Here is a 22,489-nt window from a genome sequence, read left to right as displayed (position 1 = left end):
TAACTAGCTTTGTGCCTCCTTTTATAAGAAGAAAATGTGAAGATATGGCTAATGGAGCTGCTTCCATCCACTGTGTATATCCTGGCTAAAAAGGTGCCAGAGAAGAAAATTTGTGGATTATCTCACTATTTATAATCAGACAAGTCAAAAAATATGTTTCAATAACTAATAAAAATGTTGTAACCAAATAAATATTTTTAAACAATAAGGAGAAAAATATGCAAAATAAATATAAATGCATAAATATATATAATCAGGAACTATTTCATGCAGAAGACAATGCTTGAGTATTAAAGGAATAGAGGAACAATTTGAGGAATTACAGCAATGAAATCAATGTTAAATATTTGTGAGTCTTAAATTTGTACATAAATGTCAACTATTGACATTACATCTAATAATAATAAATAGGACTATGTTAGGATGTCCTAAATGTGCTTGAACCGTAGAAATATTTTCATTCAAAAAAGCACCTTTCAGATATTTTAATAATAATAATAGCAATACATAGCATAGTGCTATTATATTCCAGAAACTGTGTTAAGGATTAAAAATTATCATCAATTTGATCCTCACAACAATTTTGGGTGGCAAGTGATATTTTCACCCCCATTTTAGAGATGAAAGAAAGAATTTAAGTGACTTGCCTAGAGTCACTTCTCCAGGTATAGGTTTTACTCTTGCTCCAGCCATGCCTAATTTGGCATCTTTGGTCTAAGACATCCCAGTTATGTGTATATGGATATTGTACTCAATGGGAGCCATTCCCTCCTTTATTCTACAGAAATTGGTGCGATGCAAAGCCTGTGCAGATGCAGGTTTGCTGGACGAAAACTTCCTGCGGAGATGTCTGAATTTCTATGGCATTGTAATCCAGCTACTGCTTCGTATCCTTGACCCTGCCTATCCTCAGTGAGTCCCCCCTGCCTTTGGGCAGATCCCTTTGTGCCCTCTTGTCTTTAACAGCCAGATTATCTAGCCTGTTAGTGCTCAAGGACCCAGACGTCTGTGGCATAGGTATCCCTTGCCTCAGTGTGTATAGGTGGAGCACAGCACAGGCAGTTTAAGTACAATATCTTTGAAAAAAAAAACCAAACAAACAAAAATCCTAGTTTGGTGTTTTTATATCCCTTAGAAGGAAGTTGAGACAGATCAGAAATTGACAGCTAGAAAGTCCCAGAATGTCATATTCTTGCCTGTGTTCTGGGCTCCAAGACACCTGACTGATTCAGTTGTTCTGACAGTCACCAGCACCTGCCTCTTGGCTGCCTTTATTAGTTGTGAACTACTCTTAAAATAGTTGAGTTGGCAGCTCCTTATTCTGAAATGTTGAGAGTAGAGGGTCACAAGCCCTGCTTGAAGCTGGCAATAGTGAATGATAGCCCAAGTGGTTTCTCTGAGTCACATCAATAAAGAGAATGGCTCTTATAGAGCGTTTGAGTTAGCAAGTCTGTCAAAGCTGATATCTACCTGGAATGGTCGAACTGTTTCTGTTTCTAATCCTAAGTGATCCATTTGTCTGTTTGTTTGTTGAAGATGTATTTTCTCTCCCTCACAGTGTCACACTGCCTTTAAATCCAGATGTCCCTAAGGTGTTTGCAGCATTGCCTGAGTTTTACGTGGAAGACGTTGCTGAATTTTTATTTTTTATCGTACAGTAAGTAGAGTCCTTTTCTGACATTAGTGGTGCTCAGGTTGCTGTACCCCTGGGCCATTTGCAGTGTTTCCCTGACAGCAGACTGCTAAGGCAAGCAGTCTCATCAGCACGATCCTTTCCACTTTACAGATGAAGTTATTGTACTGGATTCCCATGGAGGCTAAGGAGCTGAAAAGGGGTTGAAGTCCAAGTTGAAGCCCCACCTCCAGGGCTATTTTCACAGTTTCACCTGGGGTCCTGTCATAGCCCATTCTACACCTACAAACTCTAGAATTCAATGAACAACACTACAAGCTTCTGTTTTGACTCCTAACATTTTCTACTAGTGTTTCAACAGATCATCTTGGGACTGGAAACAAATCCAGGTCTGGTGTTAAAGCCAGCTCTAACAAGAACTCTCGGGGAAGAAACAGGGACATGGCTATATAAAGGGGAATTAGTGGATTGATGAGAGTTAAAATGTCTAGGGGTGTAACAGGAGGGAAATCAGGGAGATGGAGATGAAGAGTGGGTAATATGGGAAATAAATATCTTTGAAGCAAAGGCCTGGGAACAAGAGATACTCTCAGTGTTGGTCCTTCAGTTTTGTGCAGTATATCAGCTTCTCTCTAACATCTCCCTGTGTGCAAAAGGAGAAAGAACTTCGAACAAGAATGTCTTTTGTTTATAATAGCCATTTTAAGAGTGATGAACATCTGTGTCATTCTGCTGGCCCGATTTAATCCTACCTTGACTTCAGGGTCAGGATTTAAGAATAAATAATTGTGCTTTGGCTAATATAAGCATTGAGTCTCAAGCTATTCAGTAGTACTTCTGCTTACTCCTGTATCTGGTGCCAACTAGCTAGCCAGTGCTGAGGGCTCCATCGACCATCTCTGTTTTTTCTGTTTGCCAAGATACTCACCTCAGGTGCTGTATGAGCCCTGTACTCAGGATATCGCCATGTTCCTTGTTGTGATGCTCTGCAACCAGAACTATATCCGGAATCCATACCTGGTGGCCAAATTAGTGGAGGTCATGTTCATGACCAATCCTTCTGTCCAGCCACGAACCCAGAAGTTTTTCGAAATGATAGAGAACCATCCTCTTTCCACCAAGCTGCTAGTTCCCTCACTGATGAAGTTTTATACAGGTGAGATGGCCTGTGTGTCTGTAATGGAGTTAATTGGCAGTGGTCACAATTGGGTTCCGCTCTAGGGTTTTCCCAGCTTTCAGAACTCCAAAGAGCTTTTGTTTGTGTAGGACCTGTCTGTGAATATTTACTATATTAGAAATTAAAGTTGACACATTTCTAAAGTGTTTACTTAAGTTTTTATGAAAAATAACTTTTACAAATGAAAAGAACAGTGGTATTATTTTATATTTTTAAAAAATCTCTTTAATGTCTGGCTTAGTAGAAGATAGCAGGATGCTTATATCTGCTGCATTTAATCTGCTGTGTGATATGTTATTTGGTTGAAATATTTTTTTCAAAAAATCTAGCCTCGCAGATAAGTAAAAGAGAATAGTATTTTAAAGACATTTTTGGATTTTTGAGAATGATCTTCTTTGGTGACACACCAAAACTTAACTAGTGCTTGTTTCCTAAAGGTTAGCTCCAATGTGAAATTTCAAAACTATGTCAATGAACTTTTCATATTTTGTTACATTAAAGTCCATTGATGTCTCTTGCATTTGAATGGATCTTTTCCCTGGGCGTAATTTTATAATATTTATTGAACACCTGTTAAGTGCCAGGCAGAGGAGATTCAAAGACCAAATAGTCCTTGTCCTCAGAAGCTTAACTCCTCTACAAAGAAACATGTACAGATAGATACAAGTATTTGTCAGGGTCTGGGAAAGGGTGGGGGAGGTCAAGAACAGATACAGATAGAGATGATCATTTCAACTAGATGATTCTGGGAGGAGTGATTAATTATTTAAAAAGGGACAGAGCAAAGGCACAGACCTGGGAAGAAGAATGTTATGTGTGTTCAGGGAAACAGTAAATAGGCCAGTCTAGGTTAGAGCCTACCAAATAGTGAAGAATTGTAAGTGTCATATGGGGGGATTTGTTGTATCCTAGAGGTCATAGGAAGCCGCTGTATTTTGTTGAATGAAGGAGTGATGTGGTCCAGTGTGAGCACTGACACTTTGGGAAGTGCTTGACGAATGGAGGTAATAGACAGGGAGACCAGTCAGGAAACCATTGCCCTTCTCTCGGGTAAGGTTGCCAAGGATTTATATCAGGTTGGTAACTGTGTTTAGGGGAGAAAGGGATAGATGTGGGGGAGTTTTGGCAACAGAATGAGTAAGTTGAGTAAGGGTGAAGCAGGCACTGGACAAGAGCTTGGATATGGAGGGAATATGTGTAGGAGAAAGAAGATTTGGTTTTTCTTCCAAAATGTATGTGAACTCGGGGGGCAGCTGGGTAGCTTGGTGGATTGAGAGCCAAGGCAAGAGGTCCTGGGTTCAAACATGGCCTCAGAAACATCCTTGCTGTGTGAACCTAGACAAGTCACTTCACCCCCATTGCCTAGCCCTTACCACTCTTCTGCCTTAGAACCAATACCCAGTATTGATTCTAAGATGGAAGGTAAGGGGTTTAAAAAAAAAAAAGTACATCTCTAAATATCCAAGTTTGATATTTAGGTTTGTGCAAGTGCCTTTACATCCTTCTATCTGAGGTTTTGATGTAAGCCACTTTGTGTTATGGTTTTTTCTTTTTCTTTTAAACAGAAGTTTATTGACTTTACTCAGACTTTTCTTTTAAAATTGCCTTATTTTTATCATTGCATTTTCATTTTATATCACTTGAACTTCCAAATGTATCCTCTCTTTCCCCCAACTAAAAAAAGCCATTTCTTTTGTAACAAAGATTAAAAAAGGAAGGAGGGGCAAATCTGATACATATTACCTATATCCAACAGTCTATGTAGTATTTCATACCTGTCATTCCCTTCTCCCCTACCCCATCCCGTGCAATAAAAGGGATCAAGGTACATTTTCTTCTGGGGCCAAGCCTGTCATTATGACTCTACTGCATTCCCTTTAATCTGATGGTGGTTATTGTTTTTCTATTCATAATAGTTTAGACAGCGTGGGCCTTGTTTAACTATATCACTTCATAGAAATCTCATGCATCTTCAATTTTTCATATTCATTTTGTGTTCCAGTAATATTTGTATGTCAGGATTTGTTTGGTCCTTCCATCATTAATTGTCACTTACTTCATTTTCTGGTTCAAAGCTACCACATACAGTGCTGCTATGAATACTTTGGGGTATGTGGGAGATTTCTGTCTTTGACCTCTCTCAACTTATACCTCCAGCAAGATCTCTGGGCTAGGGAGTTCACATACATTTTTTTTTAAACACTTACCTTCCATCTTGGAATCAATACTGTGTATTGGTTCCAAGGCAGAAGAGTGGTAAGGGCTAGGCAATGGGGGTCAAGTGACTTGCCCAGGGTCACACAGCTAGGAAGTGGCTGAGGCCAGATTTGAACCTAGGACCTCCTGCCTGACTCTCAATCCACCGAGCTACCCAGCTGCCCCTGAGTTCACATACATTTTGGAACAAAAACCAAATCTTCTTTCTCCTACACACCTTCCCTCCATATCTAAGCTCTTGTCCAGTGCCTGCTGATTTTACCTCTGCAGCATCTCTAGAATGCCCTCCTCTCCCTTCCCTCTGGCCCTGCCACCCCCAGATTGTTTTTTGCAGTTGCTGCTGCTGGGTCTCTGTCACATGTCTCTCCTCACACCAATCTCCACTCTTCAGCCACCAGAGCGATTTTCTGGAAGCACAGGTCTGGCCATGGTAGCCTCTGCTATGTGAACTCAGGGCCTCCCTCTCACCTTCAGGAGCAAATACAGAATGCTCTGTTTGACATTCAGAACTCCTCCTAACCTAGCCCCTTCCCACCTTCCTAATATCCCCAACACATAATTCTGGTTTTATCCAGTGGCACTGACCTCCCGGCTGTTCAGGACTCTCCCATTATTGGCCCCGAACATTTTCTTTGGTTGTGTCGCGCCCCCCCCCCCCCCCCCCCCCGGGTCTCCTTCCTCTACTCAGACTATTGACTCTCCCACCCCCTCTTCTTTAAGTTCCTTCTAAAATCTCACCTTCTACAGGAAGCCTTTCCTAACCTCTAATTCCACTGCCTTCCCTCAGTTCTTGTATAGAGCTAGCTTTGTAGATAATTGTTTCTTTGTTGTCTCCCCCATTAGATTATAAACTCCTTGAGGGCAGACAGAGTATGTTTTGTTCCTTTTTGTATCTCCCCCTCCCAGCCCCCAGCTTAGCACAGTGCCCAGTACATAGTAGGTGCTTAATGAATGACTAATGATTGATTGAATGTGTATAAGGGGAAAAAAAGTTATTTGCAAAGTAGTTCCATGAGCTGAGTAGCGTTCTCATTAGTTAAGCAATACCTAGCTAGCCCAGCTTGATCTTTAACTCTAGATGGCAGCCTTAGAGTCAAAACACTCAGGTTTATGATTCATTTTGGACACACTTTGACTCTGTGGCCCTTTGTTTGTCACTTAGACTCCTAGGTCCCAGGCCTCTCTTTAAGATGAGCAGAGCAGGTACGCATCTCCAAGGATAGAGATTCTTTCCTTATTCTTTATGTCACTGCTAGAGCAGTTGACATATATATTTGTGCATTGTCTTCCCCCTTTAGATTGTGAACTCCTCAAGGGCAGCAACTGTCTTTCCGCTTAGCTAATCACTTAACCCAGTGCCTGGCAAATAGGAGGCACTTAATAAATCTTTATTGTTTGACTGAAATCATGAGTGTGGTCTAAAATAAGCTGAGTCATAATTATTTTCTACTTTTTACTGTAGCAGGACTTAATTTAATTGAAATATTTGTGTGATTTTTTTTAAGCAGGGAGAAGAAAAGGTTTTAATTTGAAGATGTTGCTAAATTATTTTTACCTAGATAAAATAAATTTGTTGTCACTGTTGACATTGATTTCATTTTTCCAGGCTATTTTGAGATTTTTTGTTTTGTTTTGAAGCGATGTGGGTATGAGGGATAAACTTGCTGGACATTTCTTCTAAAACAAAGCCCAATTGGGATGCTCTTTTGGCAGATTTATATCATTTAGGTTTCAAGCTTTAATTGATTTTACAAAGTTTAAGCAAACATGTAGCTTTGACTACACTTTTTCCTCCTTTCTTCTCTAGATGTTGAACACACTGGAGCCACCAGCGAGTTCTATGACAAATTCACAATCCGATACCATATCAGCACCATTTTTAAAAGTCTTTGGCAAAACATAGCCCACCATGGCACCTTTATGGAAGAGTTCAAGTGAGTATTCAGTTTCCAGAATTACAACTTTTACCATGGTGAATACCTTGGCTAGGAATGACTGTATTTGGTGCCCTCAGGTGATGTGTAGTTTTCTGGGTGTTATTTCCAAATTTGGACTTGATTGCTAGAAAACAATAAAAGCTATTTTAATTCAGCTTAGCAACATTTTAAAGTAGTTTCTTTGCCCAGAGTTCTTTTAGTGCTGGGCACTAAAGAGCAAGCCTTGATAAGAAAGAGTATATCATCTTTGAATATCGCTAGAATAAAGATATTAGAGAGTTATAAAATAAACTGAAATGGGTCATTTTTGTTTCGGGAAATCAGAAAGGATTTTAATACAGGAAGAGACCTTTTCATTGGGTTTTAAGGTTTGAGTAGCAATTTAGGAACTGAATAGAAGAATGGGAGGATCTTTGAGACAAAGTGAATTGAGTGAACCCAAACAAGCCACAGGAAATCCCTATATGTGCTACAGTACTGGAGAGTAATTTATTTGGATAGTGGGGGTGGTAGACTCCAGGTTATAAGGCCAGAAGGATATAATGGAGCTAGAATATGGATGGCCCTGATTAGCCAGGAACAGAAATCAAATAAACTAACAGATTCAATTAAAGGGATATTTCCACTTTTTGCCAGGTACATAATAGCTAACAGTTTGGGGCTCCATACAGGAATAAGAAGGTGGTTTTGTCTCTCTTATCAGCCCCGATCAAAACATGTCTGCATTGTTGTGCTCATCCCGAGAGAAGACCACTGTGAATCTGGAGAGCCACCAAAGGCCACAGCAAGGTGCAGAGGCTTGAGACCCTCCTTTGTGAGGGTCCATGGAAAACTCAGGCAGAACACAGCAGCATGCAGATTAAGTCACTGAGGGAGTCCCCTGGTGATCAAGAGATGAGTCAGACTTGTTCTTTACAGCCCCACAGTGAAGAAGGAGAACATTGGATACAGAGAATGATTTGAACTGGGTGTCAGAAAGAACTCTCTTTACCACTTGTTTTAGAGGGGGGGAAGGAGCTGCCACTTGTAGAGATCATGGGAGTCTGCCACATCTTAGGAATTCTTTTTGGAATATGGCTTAGTCTAGATAACCACTTAGTTTCATTTTATATGTTTGAAATTCTATACTTGAACTTTATTTAGTAACAGTAATAAATGAACGAAGATTTTGGAGCAGAGAAATGATGTGGCCAGATTTTTTCATAAAATCAAATTGGCATTCATTATTGTCACCCATCTTTTATTAAAAATATGCTGTGTTCAAGAACCTATTAAGTGCTAAGAGGGATGCAGAGTTTAGAGTAAATCTTGTCCCCATCTTCATGGAGCCTAGAGTTTGATCAGGAAGTGAGTCAACCACATATAACTATGATGAACAATATTACATGATAGTTTGTTAGGTCTAAAGGGAAGATTCTTATCAACTATGGGCATCATGAAAGGTTTGATGGATGAAGTGGCTACTGGGTTGGACTTTATGAAAGGACCCATAGAAATTTGAAAGCCAAAGAAATGGGGAAATACCAAGGAAAGATAATATAAGCAAAATTATGAAATTAGAAGGATACAAAGTTTTTGGTGAGTAGAATAAGAAAAAAGATTGTGGAGGATATTAATGCCCCATATAGGAAAAAATGGCAAAAGGGGTAAGGGATCTCTTGAAATGTTAGCACAAAGGTGAGATGATAAAATCATACCTACATTTTTTAATGGAATTTCTCTTTCCAGGAGAATGCAAAAGTCCTAACTACCCTTATGTCATTTGGAGGTGGTTTTAGGTTTCAATGGTTATGCCAATGGATTATAAACTCTGAGGGCTTGTACAGAGGTAGAAGAACCCAAAGTGCAGGCCTGGTGACTGTTTTTATTAGAGAACCAGCTAAAAAAAAACTGCATCAATAGGTCAGCCACTAGAATAAAAGCATTGCCATTCATATAAAAATACAAAATGGCCATTAGCCATATAACTCTGAATTGACAATAATGGGTCAGAGTGTTAGGTATTGCAGTTTTTTAGATTCTTTCCCAACATAAATGTTTGGTACCTTCAACATGAACTATTCACCACATAAAAAACACGTTGATGGACTATTGAAAGAAACGAACCATGGATGGATATTCTTGTTAAAATGGAAATCATAGGACATAAAGAAGTTATATTCAAATAGAAGGACTCAGATTCTCCTTGGATTGTTGACTGAAGGAGTTGGCAGAGTTGTTTTCATTATGTGCTGTAGAATAAGGAGAAGAATTCCATGGGGTACTTGGCCATCTTACTTTGTAGTGCTCATAATGAATGTAGGTAAGAGGACCAACCAAAAGATGATGACATTAAGCCTCTGTCCTTGCTAAGGATGAAGAAGTAGAACAATTAAACCAAAAACTTGACAAGAATGTCAAAATAGGCCAACCTCCACTTGGGTGTGATGTGATAACATTTTGAGAGGATAAACAAAGAATGATGGTTCATGATTAAGAAATTTAAGTTTATAGATTTTTCAGCAGCTTCATGCCCATAAAAGATAAATATTTTATTAAAGAAGAGATATTATAGACACTGAGCAAAATCTCATAACTGAAATGGACTGTGTAATAATAACTGACAATAACTTGTTGCCAATGTGAGTAGTTTCTCTCTCAATCAGCTGTGCAGTTAGACTGTTAGAGAAGCCAAAACTAACCAGAGAAAGACAAAAAATAAGATGCTACTTGAAATGACACAGTGGTCTCCCACCTGACCTATTTAGATAAGCTGATGAATATGAAAACTGGGTAATTGATCAGATTTCCCTTAGAAATGTCAGTGATCCATCACTACAAAGAAGAGGCCCCAAAGAGTCCAGAAACTGCTTCACACAGCAAGCATTCTTCTTGGCAAGCAGAGACCGACACTGATTGAGACAAAACATTACAAAGCAGGATGATGGAAGAATACAAGTAGTATTCTATAAAATAATAAAAAGTAATGGAGGGGAAAATGGCACTACAGAAAGGAAGATATGATACCCAACCTAAGCCATAACATCCCCTATGAGCTTTTGCAGATAAAACTAGAAACAACAAGGAGTAGATATGAAATGGAAGAAATATGCCAGCATTTCTAGACTGCTCTATTTGTGTCTTCAATGATAGTGTAACTACCACATTCAAACAGTAAAGTTTACTACCGGTTAAAGTGGAAATGAAGTTAGGAGAGTGATTGAACATGGCTAACTACACAGATGAAATCCATCCCAAAGGCAGCTGATTAAAAGGTATTCAGGGATTTATTTTGAAGCTGTTTTGAAGAAAGATTTCAAAACAATGAAAAAAGTTCATGGATGATATTAACTTTTCCCCCTAAAAAAAAAAAGACATTAATAATTTGCAATCTCTGTACCTACTTTTCTTTACTAAAAACTTGTAAGCACATATTAAAATCAAAACAGGAGCAAAGAGCAGCTTTTGTTTATTCAGACTTTGTTCATCTGTTTATTGATTTTTTGAGACTCAGTCCCTACAATTCAGGCTGGAAATGCAGTGACCACTCACAGCTTGATCAAATTGATGGACCTGAGAACTTTGACCCACTCCATTTCTGACTTGGGTCTCTCCCTCCCCCTCCCTTAAGCATTTTTGTGGTCTCCATTCTCAGGCACTCACATTGGTTCCAGATTTAGTGGGGCCTCCTGATAGTCCACCACAGTTCAGAACTTTCAAATTCAAGCAGCTTTTAACTTCCCTTCTAGAAGGCATTATTGGTATATGCCACCTTGCTCCTTGGACAGGCTGTCTGTAACAAACAATTCTCCATAGCATCTTCAGGAAGCTTATTTGACTAAAAGAGATGATAAAAATAAAATCCTTTTGTTTTGTTGGTCACAAAAAAAAATATGTGCATATATTGTGTGTGTATATATACATGCACATTTGACATGGTTGAGCAAAATGCATCCTTTTCCAACATTGTGTCAACAGATGTGGTGATATGAAGATCATCTAGGGTTCTGTGAGAGACGTGACACCAGAGATAATTTTTAAAAACAGCTCCTGATTAACTGTCTAGTGAGGCATTAAATGTGTATGCCAAAGATATTTATTTTGTGGCCCAAGAAATGGCCTAAGAAAATTCTCAGTGGAAGAGGCACTTCCAATACCTGAATGGTAAAGTTCTCTAGATTATCCTCTTGGTAGATAACCTAATCTCATTGCATCTAGTCCCATGATACTCTAGGCCTCTTCATTGGATTCCACAGTCTCTCTGAAGGGAATGGTTGAATAATACATATAGAAAAAATCCAAATGGAGGAAAGATTCATATTCAGCAGATTGACATGCAGTTGGAAAGGCAGCCCATTGAATTTATATATTTTGGGCCTGACCTATCGCTGGATAATGACTTGGGCTAAGAATTGAACTGAATTAGGAGAGGAAGCTTATTGCACATGGGAAATTGCTCAATGCTTTCAGTGCTTGTAATCAGTTCCCTGCCTCCAAAGCTAGTGTTTTTTTAAACACCATTATTCTAGTGATCTGATTTGGCTGTGAACAAATGAATGAAACATTAGATAACCACCAAACACTGTGCTAAGTGTTGGAGATACAAAAGGCAAAGACAGTCCTAGCATTGGAGGAGCTGCCATTCTGTTGGAGGAAACAGCATTCATAGTAGTCAGGGTGAGGGTCACTTTGTTCAGAAAGATACAGAGATGACAAGTTATGGGATCCATAGGAGATTAAATTAGCACCAGGAAATTTGAGAAGAATCCATATTGTAGGTAATCAATCTGGAAAGCATTTTTGACAATATATAAATATAAAAATTATATAAAAATAAATCTGGCAGATTTAGGCAACAGATAAATATATTGTAGCAGTGACATTCAGATGAAGGCATATAAAAATATATTGTAAGGAAATGTAGAATTTTAGAAGGCTGGTCAGCTAATGAATTTGGATGAACAAACTTGATGCCACATTATACCCATTGAGCCTATTAAAAAGAACCCACTATGTGATCTTACACAAGGTAAAAGGTGGTTATGAACTATACTAGAGGAGTGAAGTCACTTCCTTCTAAGCATGCATCAGATAATTTTGGCAGTAGAATGGAAGAAAAAATGAGTAAGAATACTGCCAGAAGGACGTTGAAATAATTCTTGATGTGGTAATGCAGATAGAGTTGGGAAAATTGCCAAAATAGAGTCAATAGTATTAGGAACTGAGAAGATATAGAAGATGAACGAGCGCAATGAGTTGAAAGTAATGTGTTGAACGTTCTAACAAATGACACTGCTAGAAGACGGCTTCTTGATGAAAATAATGCTTGGGCTTAGGCTGCTCAGCATCTCCCCATTAATGCATCTTAGGGTGTGTGCATGAAAATATACAGAGGGAGAAGTGTGCTCAGATGTATGGGATCAAAAGAAATCTATTTAACACAATACCGTGTATTTCATTTTATTTTTTTAAAAGTAATTGTCTTGATTTTTCCCATTCTCCCCCATCCCACCCCTGAACTGCCAAACAATTCCACTGGATTATACATGTTTAATTGTTCAAAACCTTTTTCCATATTATTTTTATTTGCAATAAAGTGATCTTTTAAAGCCAAAACCCCAGTCATATCCCCATAGAACCACATGATCAATCAATCATGTTTTTCTTTTGGGTGCACAATACCTTTTTAAAAAGTGAATGTCTTATTGATGCCCTTTTAAAATATCACTTGTATCCCAGGGAATTTTTCCTTGTAACAAAACAACAGTTATGCAGATTAATCAGTGGATTGACTGTGTCAGATGATGTATTCTACAATCCACATCTGCAGTCTACCACTTTTTTGTCAAAAGTCATTGTTAGGCTTCTGAAGCTACAGTTGATCATTGTATTAATCAAAGTTTATATGTCTTGATGTCTTTAGAGCTGTTTTCTTTTACATTAATGTGTTCATTGAAAAAAAGCATTCTGGTTTTGATTACTTCCCTTTCCCTGAATTCATGTCATTTCTTACAGCTCATTAATATTACATTCATATTCTTTTACCTGCACATGCCACAATTTGTTCCATCATTGCTCAGTCAGTGGGCACTTTGTTTCCAATTCTTTGTTAGCACAAAAAGTGCTGGCATAGGGGTTTTTGTCTGGATTGAGGATTTCCTTTTTTTTTAACTTCCTCTTAGATAATTGCATGTCTAATCAAAAAGTATAAACAGTTCAGTATCAGATTGTTTTCCAAAATGATGGACTTGTTCATATCTCCAAACACAGTGCTTAGTGCTTACCACAGTGCCTAGCACACAATAGGTGCTTAATAAATGCTTATTCCTTTCCCTTTCCTTCCCTTTTTATGATCAGTTATCTTTTGTTTGGATGCAGAGGACAATAATCAGAACCAGAAGAGTTTATCGAGTAACTGACAACATAAATGGAGAGGCATTTTCTAAGTAATTAGAAAAGCTAATAATGGACCTAGAAAACAGATAATGAAATTCTCTTCCTGAACAGATTAAAAAAAAAACAACTTTATTGATGCCTTTGTTAAAAAAGTAATTTTACTTTGTAGTACTTTTTCTAATTTTTTAATGTTACCGTTCATATTTAAATGATGTACCTATATGAACTTTATTGTGAATATAGTGTAAGATTTTGATCTAAACAATTTCTTGCCATTATTTCCTAGTACTTCTTTTCAAATAGGTAGTCCTCAATCTTGTTGGTGTATTTGAGTTTATGAAACACCCTAATGCTGTGATCACTTGTTAATAGGTCTGTCTAATTTGTTCTGATTGAACTTTTCTATTTGCTAACAAGTATCAAATGGTTTAAATTCTGCCCTAAGATCTACTTTTAAGAATCTGCTCATTTCAATGCCCTCTTCATTCATGCTATTTTCATTACATCCTTTAGATTCTTGACCTTTTGTTCTTCCAAATGAATTGTGTTTTCTAGTTATATAAAGCACTTAGGGCACTTTGATAGAGCCCTAAATCTTTAAAATAATATAGATAGAAGTATTGTTTCCATTATATTTCCCTAGGCAAACCATAAACGAATGTTTCCAATCATTTGACATCTTTATTTCTGTAAAGAGTATTTGTACTTGTAGAACCTGAGAGTGAAATGTTAATGGTGGCTATTTTATGCATTTTTTTAGTTATTTAAATGGAATTTTCTTTCATTTCCCCTTTGTTTTTGTTAACAGTGTATAGAAATGCTGGTGGATTTATTTATTTTGTGTCTAACCATTCATTGAAGCTGCTAATCACTTTGGTTAGGTTTTTTTTGCTGATTATCCAAGGTTTCTGTTATCTTGTATATTCTTGCTTTCCTTGTTGGTCTTAGTTGAGGCTTAATGTGTTTCCAATCCAAAATTTAGAGTATATCTTCTATACCAAGCAGTTTGGTTCATGTGTTAGTTGCATATTAAAGAAAGGAAGAACAAAGATCCATTGAAACAATTAGTCTGTGATCTATGTGAAGAATAACTCAAATTACATATGCCAAGAACAGTAGTGTCGTAGGGAATATTATTGATCATCCAGGTAGTCGCTTATATTCTTCTGGAAAACATCTATTCTGCCTTCTCAGAGCCCTTTTTGCTTCTTGGCGGTGATACATAAACATGTATGCATTTTGCTTGCTTTTCCAGTTCTGGGAAGCAGTTTGTTCGGTACATAAACATGCTGATAAATGACACAACGTTTTTATTGGATGAGAGTCTGGAGTCCTTGAAGCGGATCCATGAAGTGCAAGAAGAAATGAAGAACAAGGAACAATGGGACCTGTTGCCCCGGGTGAGGATGTGTCCCCAAAAGGACCCTGTAGCCTTTTTGAGAACTTGTAGGTCTTCTCTGTAGATGGCACATTGATTCTCGGACCTGATCAGTTGGGAGGTTACACCTGTTGGTTTGAGTCAAATTATGGATTAGAATATTAGTTTTAGAGATGGAAAATATACTCGTCTTTGTTTTGTAGTTGAGTGTTAACTGATTTGGGTTTTGAAATCTCTCAGAACACATCCTGAAAACTTTACCTGCCTGTTAGTTTTTAAAGAGCTTTTCTAGAGAAAGACTTTTATTGTTTGACCATATTGACTTCTATTTGGGAAGAAACTAAAGATTAGCATACCTCTTGAATCTGTTTGCTGGAGACGATTTTGATTCTTTTTTAGGCTTGTCTAAATGTGGCTAAAGTATTCAAGGTGATGTAATAGTTATTTTTAAAATGAATGGGCTTTCCTTTTAGATTAAGGTTATAATGAAAATGAGCCCTATTTTGCCCAGTTCCATGCGAAAGCCCTGTTGATGAGTGGAATTCATTTTTTTCCCCAACATCATAAGCTTCACTTCTTTTGACTTAGGTTTGTTCAGTTTAATGAGATAATTTAATTATTGATATGAATAGTTGTACCCCTGGAGTAATTGGGTTTTATTCTGTAACGGTTAAATTAGTTTCTTTATATTTTATGAGGTTTATTAAAGATTATTAGAAATCAAGGATACAAAATAATAAACATGTACCTAGGACAGATTAGCCCATTCACATTTTACTCACTACATGTTGTAATCGCCGAGTAGAGGAAGAGAGAGCCCGAAGCAGGCGTTATAGCCAGTTTAAATACAAATTGTGATCTCATCCAGGTAGGAACTCAGGTGAGATTATAGGGAATTCTGGGAAGTACCAAGGACTTCTGGGGATTGAAGTCTGGGGTTCAAATCTCCATTTTACAGTTCTGCATCAAAACATGATTGGGAGTTGAGTTTCTCTATGGAATCAAGACTGTGGTTCAAAATTGGAGATCCTTCTTGGTTTGAAAGTGGGGTCATATGCTAAATCTTCTAAAAAGCTTTCTCCAAATGAAGATAAATATAGAATTCTTCTGTGACAAAGCCAAATTATAGCTCAAGTCTGAGAACTTATGGCAAATGTAGAAAAGGTTGGTGTAAGTTTTGCAGACATCATGGGATCAAAGTATTTAGTTGCTGTTATTTGAATGTTTTTCTCTAACTTGATACCTTTCAAATAATATGAGAAAATAGAAAGAGCTTAGCTTTGTATATACTCCTTTCAGGGTCATCCTCCTTTTTCAGCATGACCACCGCTAGAATTCATGCCCTATGTCATACCTGGACTCATTCTACTTGATCTCCTGACCTCTGATTTCCTTATCTTCCTAACCATTCCGTGTGCTTCTGCCAGACACCTCTCAAGTGTTTCATCCTCCCACCTAAAGTTTTCACTGACTCCCCATTTCATCTGGGTTAATATAATACAAACTCATCAGTCTAACTTTCCAGAGCCTCTACCATATCCCTCCAACCTTATCTCCATTCAACTTTATACAGGAATCTCTAGTCTAGCCCCTAGGGATGACTTGCTAGGCATACATCTAATTTTTGGTCTCCATGCCTTAGAATGCAGCTATCATTCTCCTTTTTTCTAGTTAGAACAAACACCCACCTCTTCCTTTACCCAGATCCTCCCCACCCTTCATGTCCTAGCTTCCATGCCATGCCTCCACAATGGAGTGCCACATCATCCCATTTAGAAGTGGTCTCTGCTTCCTTTGCCCTTCTATAGCATTTCCTTTATGGCAGGCACTTAAAACAGACATGCCATTCCTGGTGTAAAGATGTATGTACATTTTTTTGTGTCCCAGTCAGCAGTAGCACTATAGTATCTTGCACACAGTAGGCAATCGGTAATTCTTGTTGAATAGTCAGTGTTTAATTTGCTATGCTAATGGAAGAGATGATAGTTCTACTAAATAAAGGCTATTAAAAATAACTCGTTTGTCACTTTTGGTCAGACACAGCACTAAATATGACTGAACTTTATCCATTGGCATTTCATATCTCTCCCTCCCTCCCCCCCTTTCAATCTTTCAATTATTGTCCTAAAACTTGGATGAATGGGAGAAGAGACGCCTCCATGGTGGCAGAAGAAGACTTTTCTTCATTGGTAAAATGAAAATGCTGATAATTTATTATCTACCTCCTCTTGTGATGGCTATGAGGGATGTGCTTTGTGGACTTTTCAAGCTCCGTAAACATTTGATTATGACAGTGAGAAGAAGAACATCATAATGGTAATAGGACTGGGTTTGAATCCCCTCTCTGACCCGTTCTGGCTTTGTGACTTCTCAGATCCCCGGGTAAATGCTCTAAGGCTAGAAGCTGCCCAAGAGTTGTAGATCTGCATTGGTAGAGGAAGTAACATACTCTGGTAGAGTTAGAAGTCTGGTCCCTTCCCCTAAATTGCAAGTAGCACCCTGTCTTTAAAATAATGCTCTTAAAAACAACCACCATCAAAAAAAACCTTACCTTCCATCTTGGAATCAATACTGTATATTGGTTCCAAGGCAGAAGAGTGGTAAGGGCTAGACAACGGGGGTTAAGTGACTTGCCCAGGGTCACACAGCTGGGAAGTGTCTGAGGCTAGACTTGAACCCAGGACCTACCATCTCTAGGTCTGGCTCTCAATCCACTGAGCTACCCAACTGCCCCAATAATGCTCTCTTAATAAGAATCACTTAGCCAGGACTTTCAACTATCCAGGACTAGCAAAAAGAAGGAAGGCACTTTCTCAGTGGGTATAAATTAATGTCATAAAGTGATTGTATTACTATTCCCCCTAATCTCTCAGTAAACATTTATTAAGCACCTACTCTGTTCTAGGTACTATGCTAGGTGCTGGGGATCCAGATATAAAAGATAGAGCTGACTCCACTCTCAAAGTGGTTGGATTCTGTTGAGGAAGAGAGCATGTGCTGACCTAGGAAGAGAGAGAATAAGGCCAACTAACAATGAGGCACATGGAGAGGGAAGACACTAGCATTTTGAGGAAGGGGGGATTAGGAAAGGTTTCTTATAGAAAATAGTTCTTGGGTGCGTCATGAATAGAGGGAGGAAATTTATGAGTACAGGTGATATGGGAGGGAATTTATTCCAGAAACATCTAGGGGTGGGATGGCCAATACAGTCACCCAGAAGGGTCATCATATTGCTTTGTAGGAGGAACAAAGAAAAGGATGGTTTACCCCATGTATGAGGCCAGACTTTGAAGGGCTTTAAAGCCAAACAGTGAGGTTCATGTTGGACCTGAAGGAATTGGATGCTGATATGATCAGACCTTTGCTGAGGGAAAATGACTCTGGCAGCTATGTTTAGGAGTATTGAGGCAGAAAGATCAATTAGGAGACTATTGTGGTAGTTCAGGCAAGAGCTTAACTATTTGAACTCTTTGATTAGCAGTCAGTGAGGCAAGTTTGACACTCAATGAAAAATGGGGCTAGGTATAGCATCTTCCCAGAAATCATAGATAAGCCTGTGTGAACCAGTGAGGTCAGCAGAATGTGAGGAGAGAGAGAGAGGGTCCAGAGGAAAGCTAAATGGATTGGAGGGGTGATTATTGAGGAGTGTGCAGGGCAAGATATGAATCAAGGGAACCAAGGGCTAGCCTTGGCGAGTAGAAGACCCACCCCATTGTTGCAGACAGAAGGAAAGGAGGAGCGAATCAAGTGGCTCATATCAAATCTCCTCAATTTTCTCACCAAGTAGGTGTTAGGCCTTAGCACAGAGAGAGGGGAGAGGAGAGTATGCGAGTCTTGAGGAGAGGAGGTTTGGAATTACTTCTGGAGAGAAATTAGATAGGATATCCATTAGAGAGGAGTTGGGAGGATTGCTCTGCTGCAGTGAGTGCTTAGCTGAGGTCATATGCTTTATTCCTAGAAAGAGCCCCCTTAGCCCACCTGCAGTCAGGGCCCATTTACTCTTTATTCCCAATTCCAAAAAGTTATCTCTTACTTCACTCACAGCATTCTAGGAAGACCAGTTTAGAAAATGCCAGAAAGCTTCTAGAGTCAGGCACCCTGATGAGTTGAAGTGCCGACCTGACAATGAAGAAGGAGGGAAAAGAAAAGCCATAGAAAGCAAATGGATGTAAGAATTTAAAAATCATTTAGAGTAGGGGCAAGTGGTTTCTCATCACTGGATCCCGTTTTTACATGGCTTGCTAAGAATTTTCAAAACTGAGTTAGTAATGAAAAGTTCCTTTTTGTTTTTATGTTACATTATAACATGTTAGAATCATTTCCTTCCAAAATGGTTAAAGTAAACTTTTGACATTTTGTTGGTTCCTCTTTTGCCTTTGGGATTTCCATGGCCTTTTGGTGAGTACCAAAGAGGCAATGCTCACACTTTCTTTGACACTGGTTGCCTGTTCCTAGGACCAGCAGCAAGCTCGTCAGTCTCAGCTCTCTCAGGATGAGCGTGTGTCCCGCTCGTATCTTGCACTAGCAACAGAAACAGTGGATATGTTTCATATTCTCACCAAGCAAGTCCAGAAGCCCTTCCTCAGACCTGTGAGTGAAGATTCTTGATTCACTGTGTTCATCTATTCTATCTGTCGTCACCTTTTACTGTAAAGGGATTAAGGGGAGTATGTGTAGCTGCTGTAAATGTTCAAGATTTCTGTTATTGCTGCTTCATAAATATAGAGGAGCTTTTAGTTTGGTCTCATTCCTCTCAGCACCATCAGTTTCTGGGTTACTTTTTGGCTCTTTAGGAACTTGGACCACGCCTGGCTGCCATGCTGAATTTTAATCTTCAGCAACTCTGTGGCCCCAAATGCCGTGACCTGAAAGTTGAAAACCCCGAGAAGTATGGTTTTGAACCAAAGAAGCTCTTGGACCAACTGACAGATATTTATCTGCAGCTTGACTGTGCCCGCTTTGCCAAGGCCATTGCAGATGACCAGGTGAGTACAGTGGAATGTGGTGTTTCCCAGCTGAAGACTGGCCTTTTACTGGAAGGCCCTGTGTTCTTCACTGTTCATTTCCTGGCTACTTATCACTATGAAATAGGAGTTCTCCCCTGTTTTAGACCATCATCCCTGCACTAGATTCATCAGGTGCTCCTTCCTGATCAAGAACCCTTGGATAATTAACAACTCAGTTCATTTTCTGCACTAGAATTGTTTACTTGTACTCTTGCTTATCACAGCTTGCCAATGCCCAGCCTTGGGTACTCTTCACCAGTCATAGTCTTTCTTTACCCCTAGTCACACAGAGAAAACTATGACACAATGCTGACTGGGTCTGCTACCAGTCTAGGATTTTTAAACTCCCAATTGGGCCCTCATCATAGTATGGCAGTCTTTTTACACCTTCTTTGCCTTCAACTTCTCAGCTGAAGACTTTGCTTTATGCTTCACTGGAAAATTGGGACTTCTCCCGAGTACTCTCTTCTCTGCTGGGATATCCTGACACTACTCTCTCCTGATTTTCCTATTGTCTAACTACTCAGTTTACTTTAGAGCATCATCCAGAACACATCTACTAACCATCGGTATCCCCTAAGGGCCTGTCTTTAGCTGCCCTCTAATCGTCTTCCTGTTTATTATCTCTCTTAGTAATCTTAACCGCTCCCATAGGTTCAATTATTAAATTTCTTTATGAGGCTGGTTTGCAGATAGGTAAGTATAGGTATATGTTTGGATATAAATATGAGAATCTCTGTCTATATTATATATCTTCAGGCTAAGTAAGTCTCTGTCCTTGCCTACTGTTCTGCACTTCTGGATAGCTCAAATTTGTTGTCCTGTAGGCATCTCAAGGGCAGCTGGAGACACGGGATAGAGCTCCTGGCACAGGAGTTCACAAGTCAAATACATCCCCAGATAACTTACTAACTGTGTGACTGAGCAAATCACCCCTACTCTGCCTCAGTTTCCTCATCTATAAAAATGAGCTGGAGAAGGAAATGGAAGACTACTCCACTATCTTTTCTTTTTAATACTTTTTATTTTAATAACAAATTTCCACGTAAGTTTTCCAAAGTCATATGACCCATATTGTCTCCCTCCCTTCCCTTCACCCCTCCTAGAGCTGTCAGGCAATTCAGTCTGGGTTATACATGTATCATCACGCAAAATGTATTTTCATATGGGAATAATCTTATGAAACCAAAACCCCCAAATAACAAGTGATAAATCATGTTTTCATCTGCATTTCTACTGCAACAATTATTTCTTTTGAGGTGGATAATATTCTTTCTCATAAATCCTTAGAATTGTCCTGGATCATTGTTTTGCTGTTAGTAGCAAAGTCTCTCACTTTGATCATTTGATCATTCCTTCACTCGCTTAACCAAGAAAACCCCAAATGGGGCCACAGAGTCAGACAGGACCAAAGTTACTGAATACCAACAGACGTCTCAAACTTGACCTGTCCATCTTTTTCCCCAAAGCCTTATGTCTTTCTAATATTCATGTTCTCATGGAGGACACCATTATCCTCTCTGTCACCTAGGCTCAGCACCTTGATATCATCTTCACTTCTCATTTGCACCCATTCCACCTATGTAATCTCTTGCCAAGTTTTGTTTTTACCTTCACAGTATCTCTCATATGTCTTCTCTTGACTCCTACTCCACCACCACTCAACTCCCACTTTGAATCTTTTGCAGTATCCTTCTGGTTGGTCTCAGTTTCCAATTCATCCTCCACTTAGATGTTAAAATATTTCCCTGAAGCATTGTTTGTCCTTCTGCTTGGTAAACTGCAGTGCCTGCCTCTTACCTCCAAGATCAAACATAAATTCTTCTGTTCCTGGCCTTTTTCTACCTTTACAGGATTATTACTTCCATGCACTTGCTGGTACTAGCCACGTTGGCCTGCTTGCTGTCCAACACCCTGACTGTCTTTTCATTGGCTTTCCCCCAAGCCTAGAGTGCTCTGTTTCCTCTCCCTCATCTCCTGGCTTCCTTTAAGACTGCTTATATGGTACTCTTTGCAGGAGGCCTCTCCTGCCCACTTCCATCATAGCCAGTGCTGCCTCTCCAAGATTTCTTTCCATTGTTGTACATACATAATAATTTGCATGTTATTCCTTTCCCTCCCCATTATAGTGTGAGCTTCTGTCATCTGAGTGACTGACTGGTCCATGGTAACTGCTTAATAAATGCTTGTTTACTGACTTGACTGATTGCTAGCTATGAAAGCCTGGCCCAGTTTTTCTCATATTTTGAATTCCTTTATTGTTCTTCAGTCACGTCTGAGTCTTTGGGGCCCCATTTGAGGTTTTCTTGGCAAAGATACTGGGAGTGGTTTGCTATTTCCTTTTCCAGCTCATTTTACAGATAAGGAAACTGAGACAAACAAGGTGAAGTGACTTGTCCAGGATCACACAGTAAGTGTGCGAGCCCAGATTTGAACTCAGGAAGATGACTCATTCTGACTTTCTGACTTCAGGCCCAGCACTCTAACTCTACTACTCCACTAATGGTTTAATGCCTAAATCAAATACTCTCTGCTCTACAAAGCCTCTCCTTTTTCCTTCTGATTAGAACTACTCTTTGGGCCTCATACTGTGTTTTATATTTCTCTCATACATTTATGTATCTCATTGCTATATTGTCGATTCCATTGGGGGAGGGGGGGGTTAGGTATCATTTCTTACTCATCTTTTCTTTCCCCAAAGTGCTTGTCATGTAGTAGACATTCAGTTAATATTTGACTGGTTACTACCAAACTAAGGGCATTTCT

At 39.0% G+C, this 22,489-nt stretch overlaps 1 protein-coding gene across 4 annotated transcripts in view; it reads left to right on the top strand.

Annotated features, from left to right (window-relative positions):
- Nucleotides 1-22,489, top strand: part of UBE4B (ubiquitination factor E4B) — a 118,159-nt gene that overhangs the window by 89,319 nt on the left and 6,351 nt on the right. For all 4 annotated transcript variants that reach the window (XM_007491597.2, XM_056795801.1, XM_056795802.1 and 1 more), the window contains 7 exons: nt 785-912; nt 1,559-1,657; nt 2,554-2,789; nt 6,835-6,961; nt 14,595-14,739; nt 19,173-19,307; nt 19,511-19,702. In XM_007491597.2, the coding sequence (XP_007491659.1) occupies nt 785-912; nt 1,559-1,657; nt 2,554-2,789; nt 6,835-6,961; nt 14,595-14,739; nt 19,173-19,307; nt 19,511-19,702 (1,062 nt within the window). The remainder of the gene's footprint in view (nt 1-784; nt 913-1,558; nt 1,658-2,553; nt 2,790-6,834; nt 6,962-14,594; nt 14,740-19,172; nt 19,308-19,510; nt 19,703-22,489) is intronic.

This window comes from Monodelphis domestica, chromosome 4 (assembly GCF_027887165.1).
Source record: "Monodelphis domestica isolate mMonDom1 chromosome 4, mMonDom1.pri, whole genome shotgun sequence".
In the NCBI taxonomy this organism is placed as follows: domain Eukaryota; kingdom Metazoa; phylum Chordata; class Mammalia; order Didelphimorphia; family Didelphidae; genus Monodelphis; species Monodelphis domestica.
Note: the sequence above shows the minus strand (reverse complement) of the source record. Positions and strands in the feature narration are given on the sequence as shown.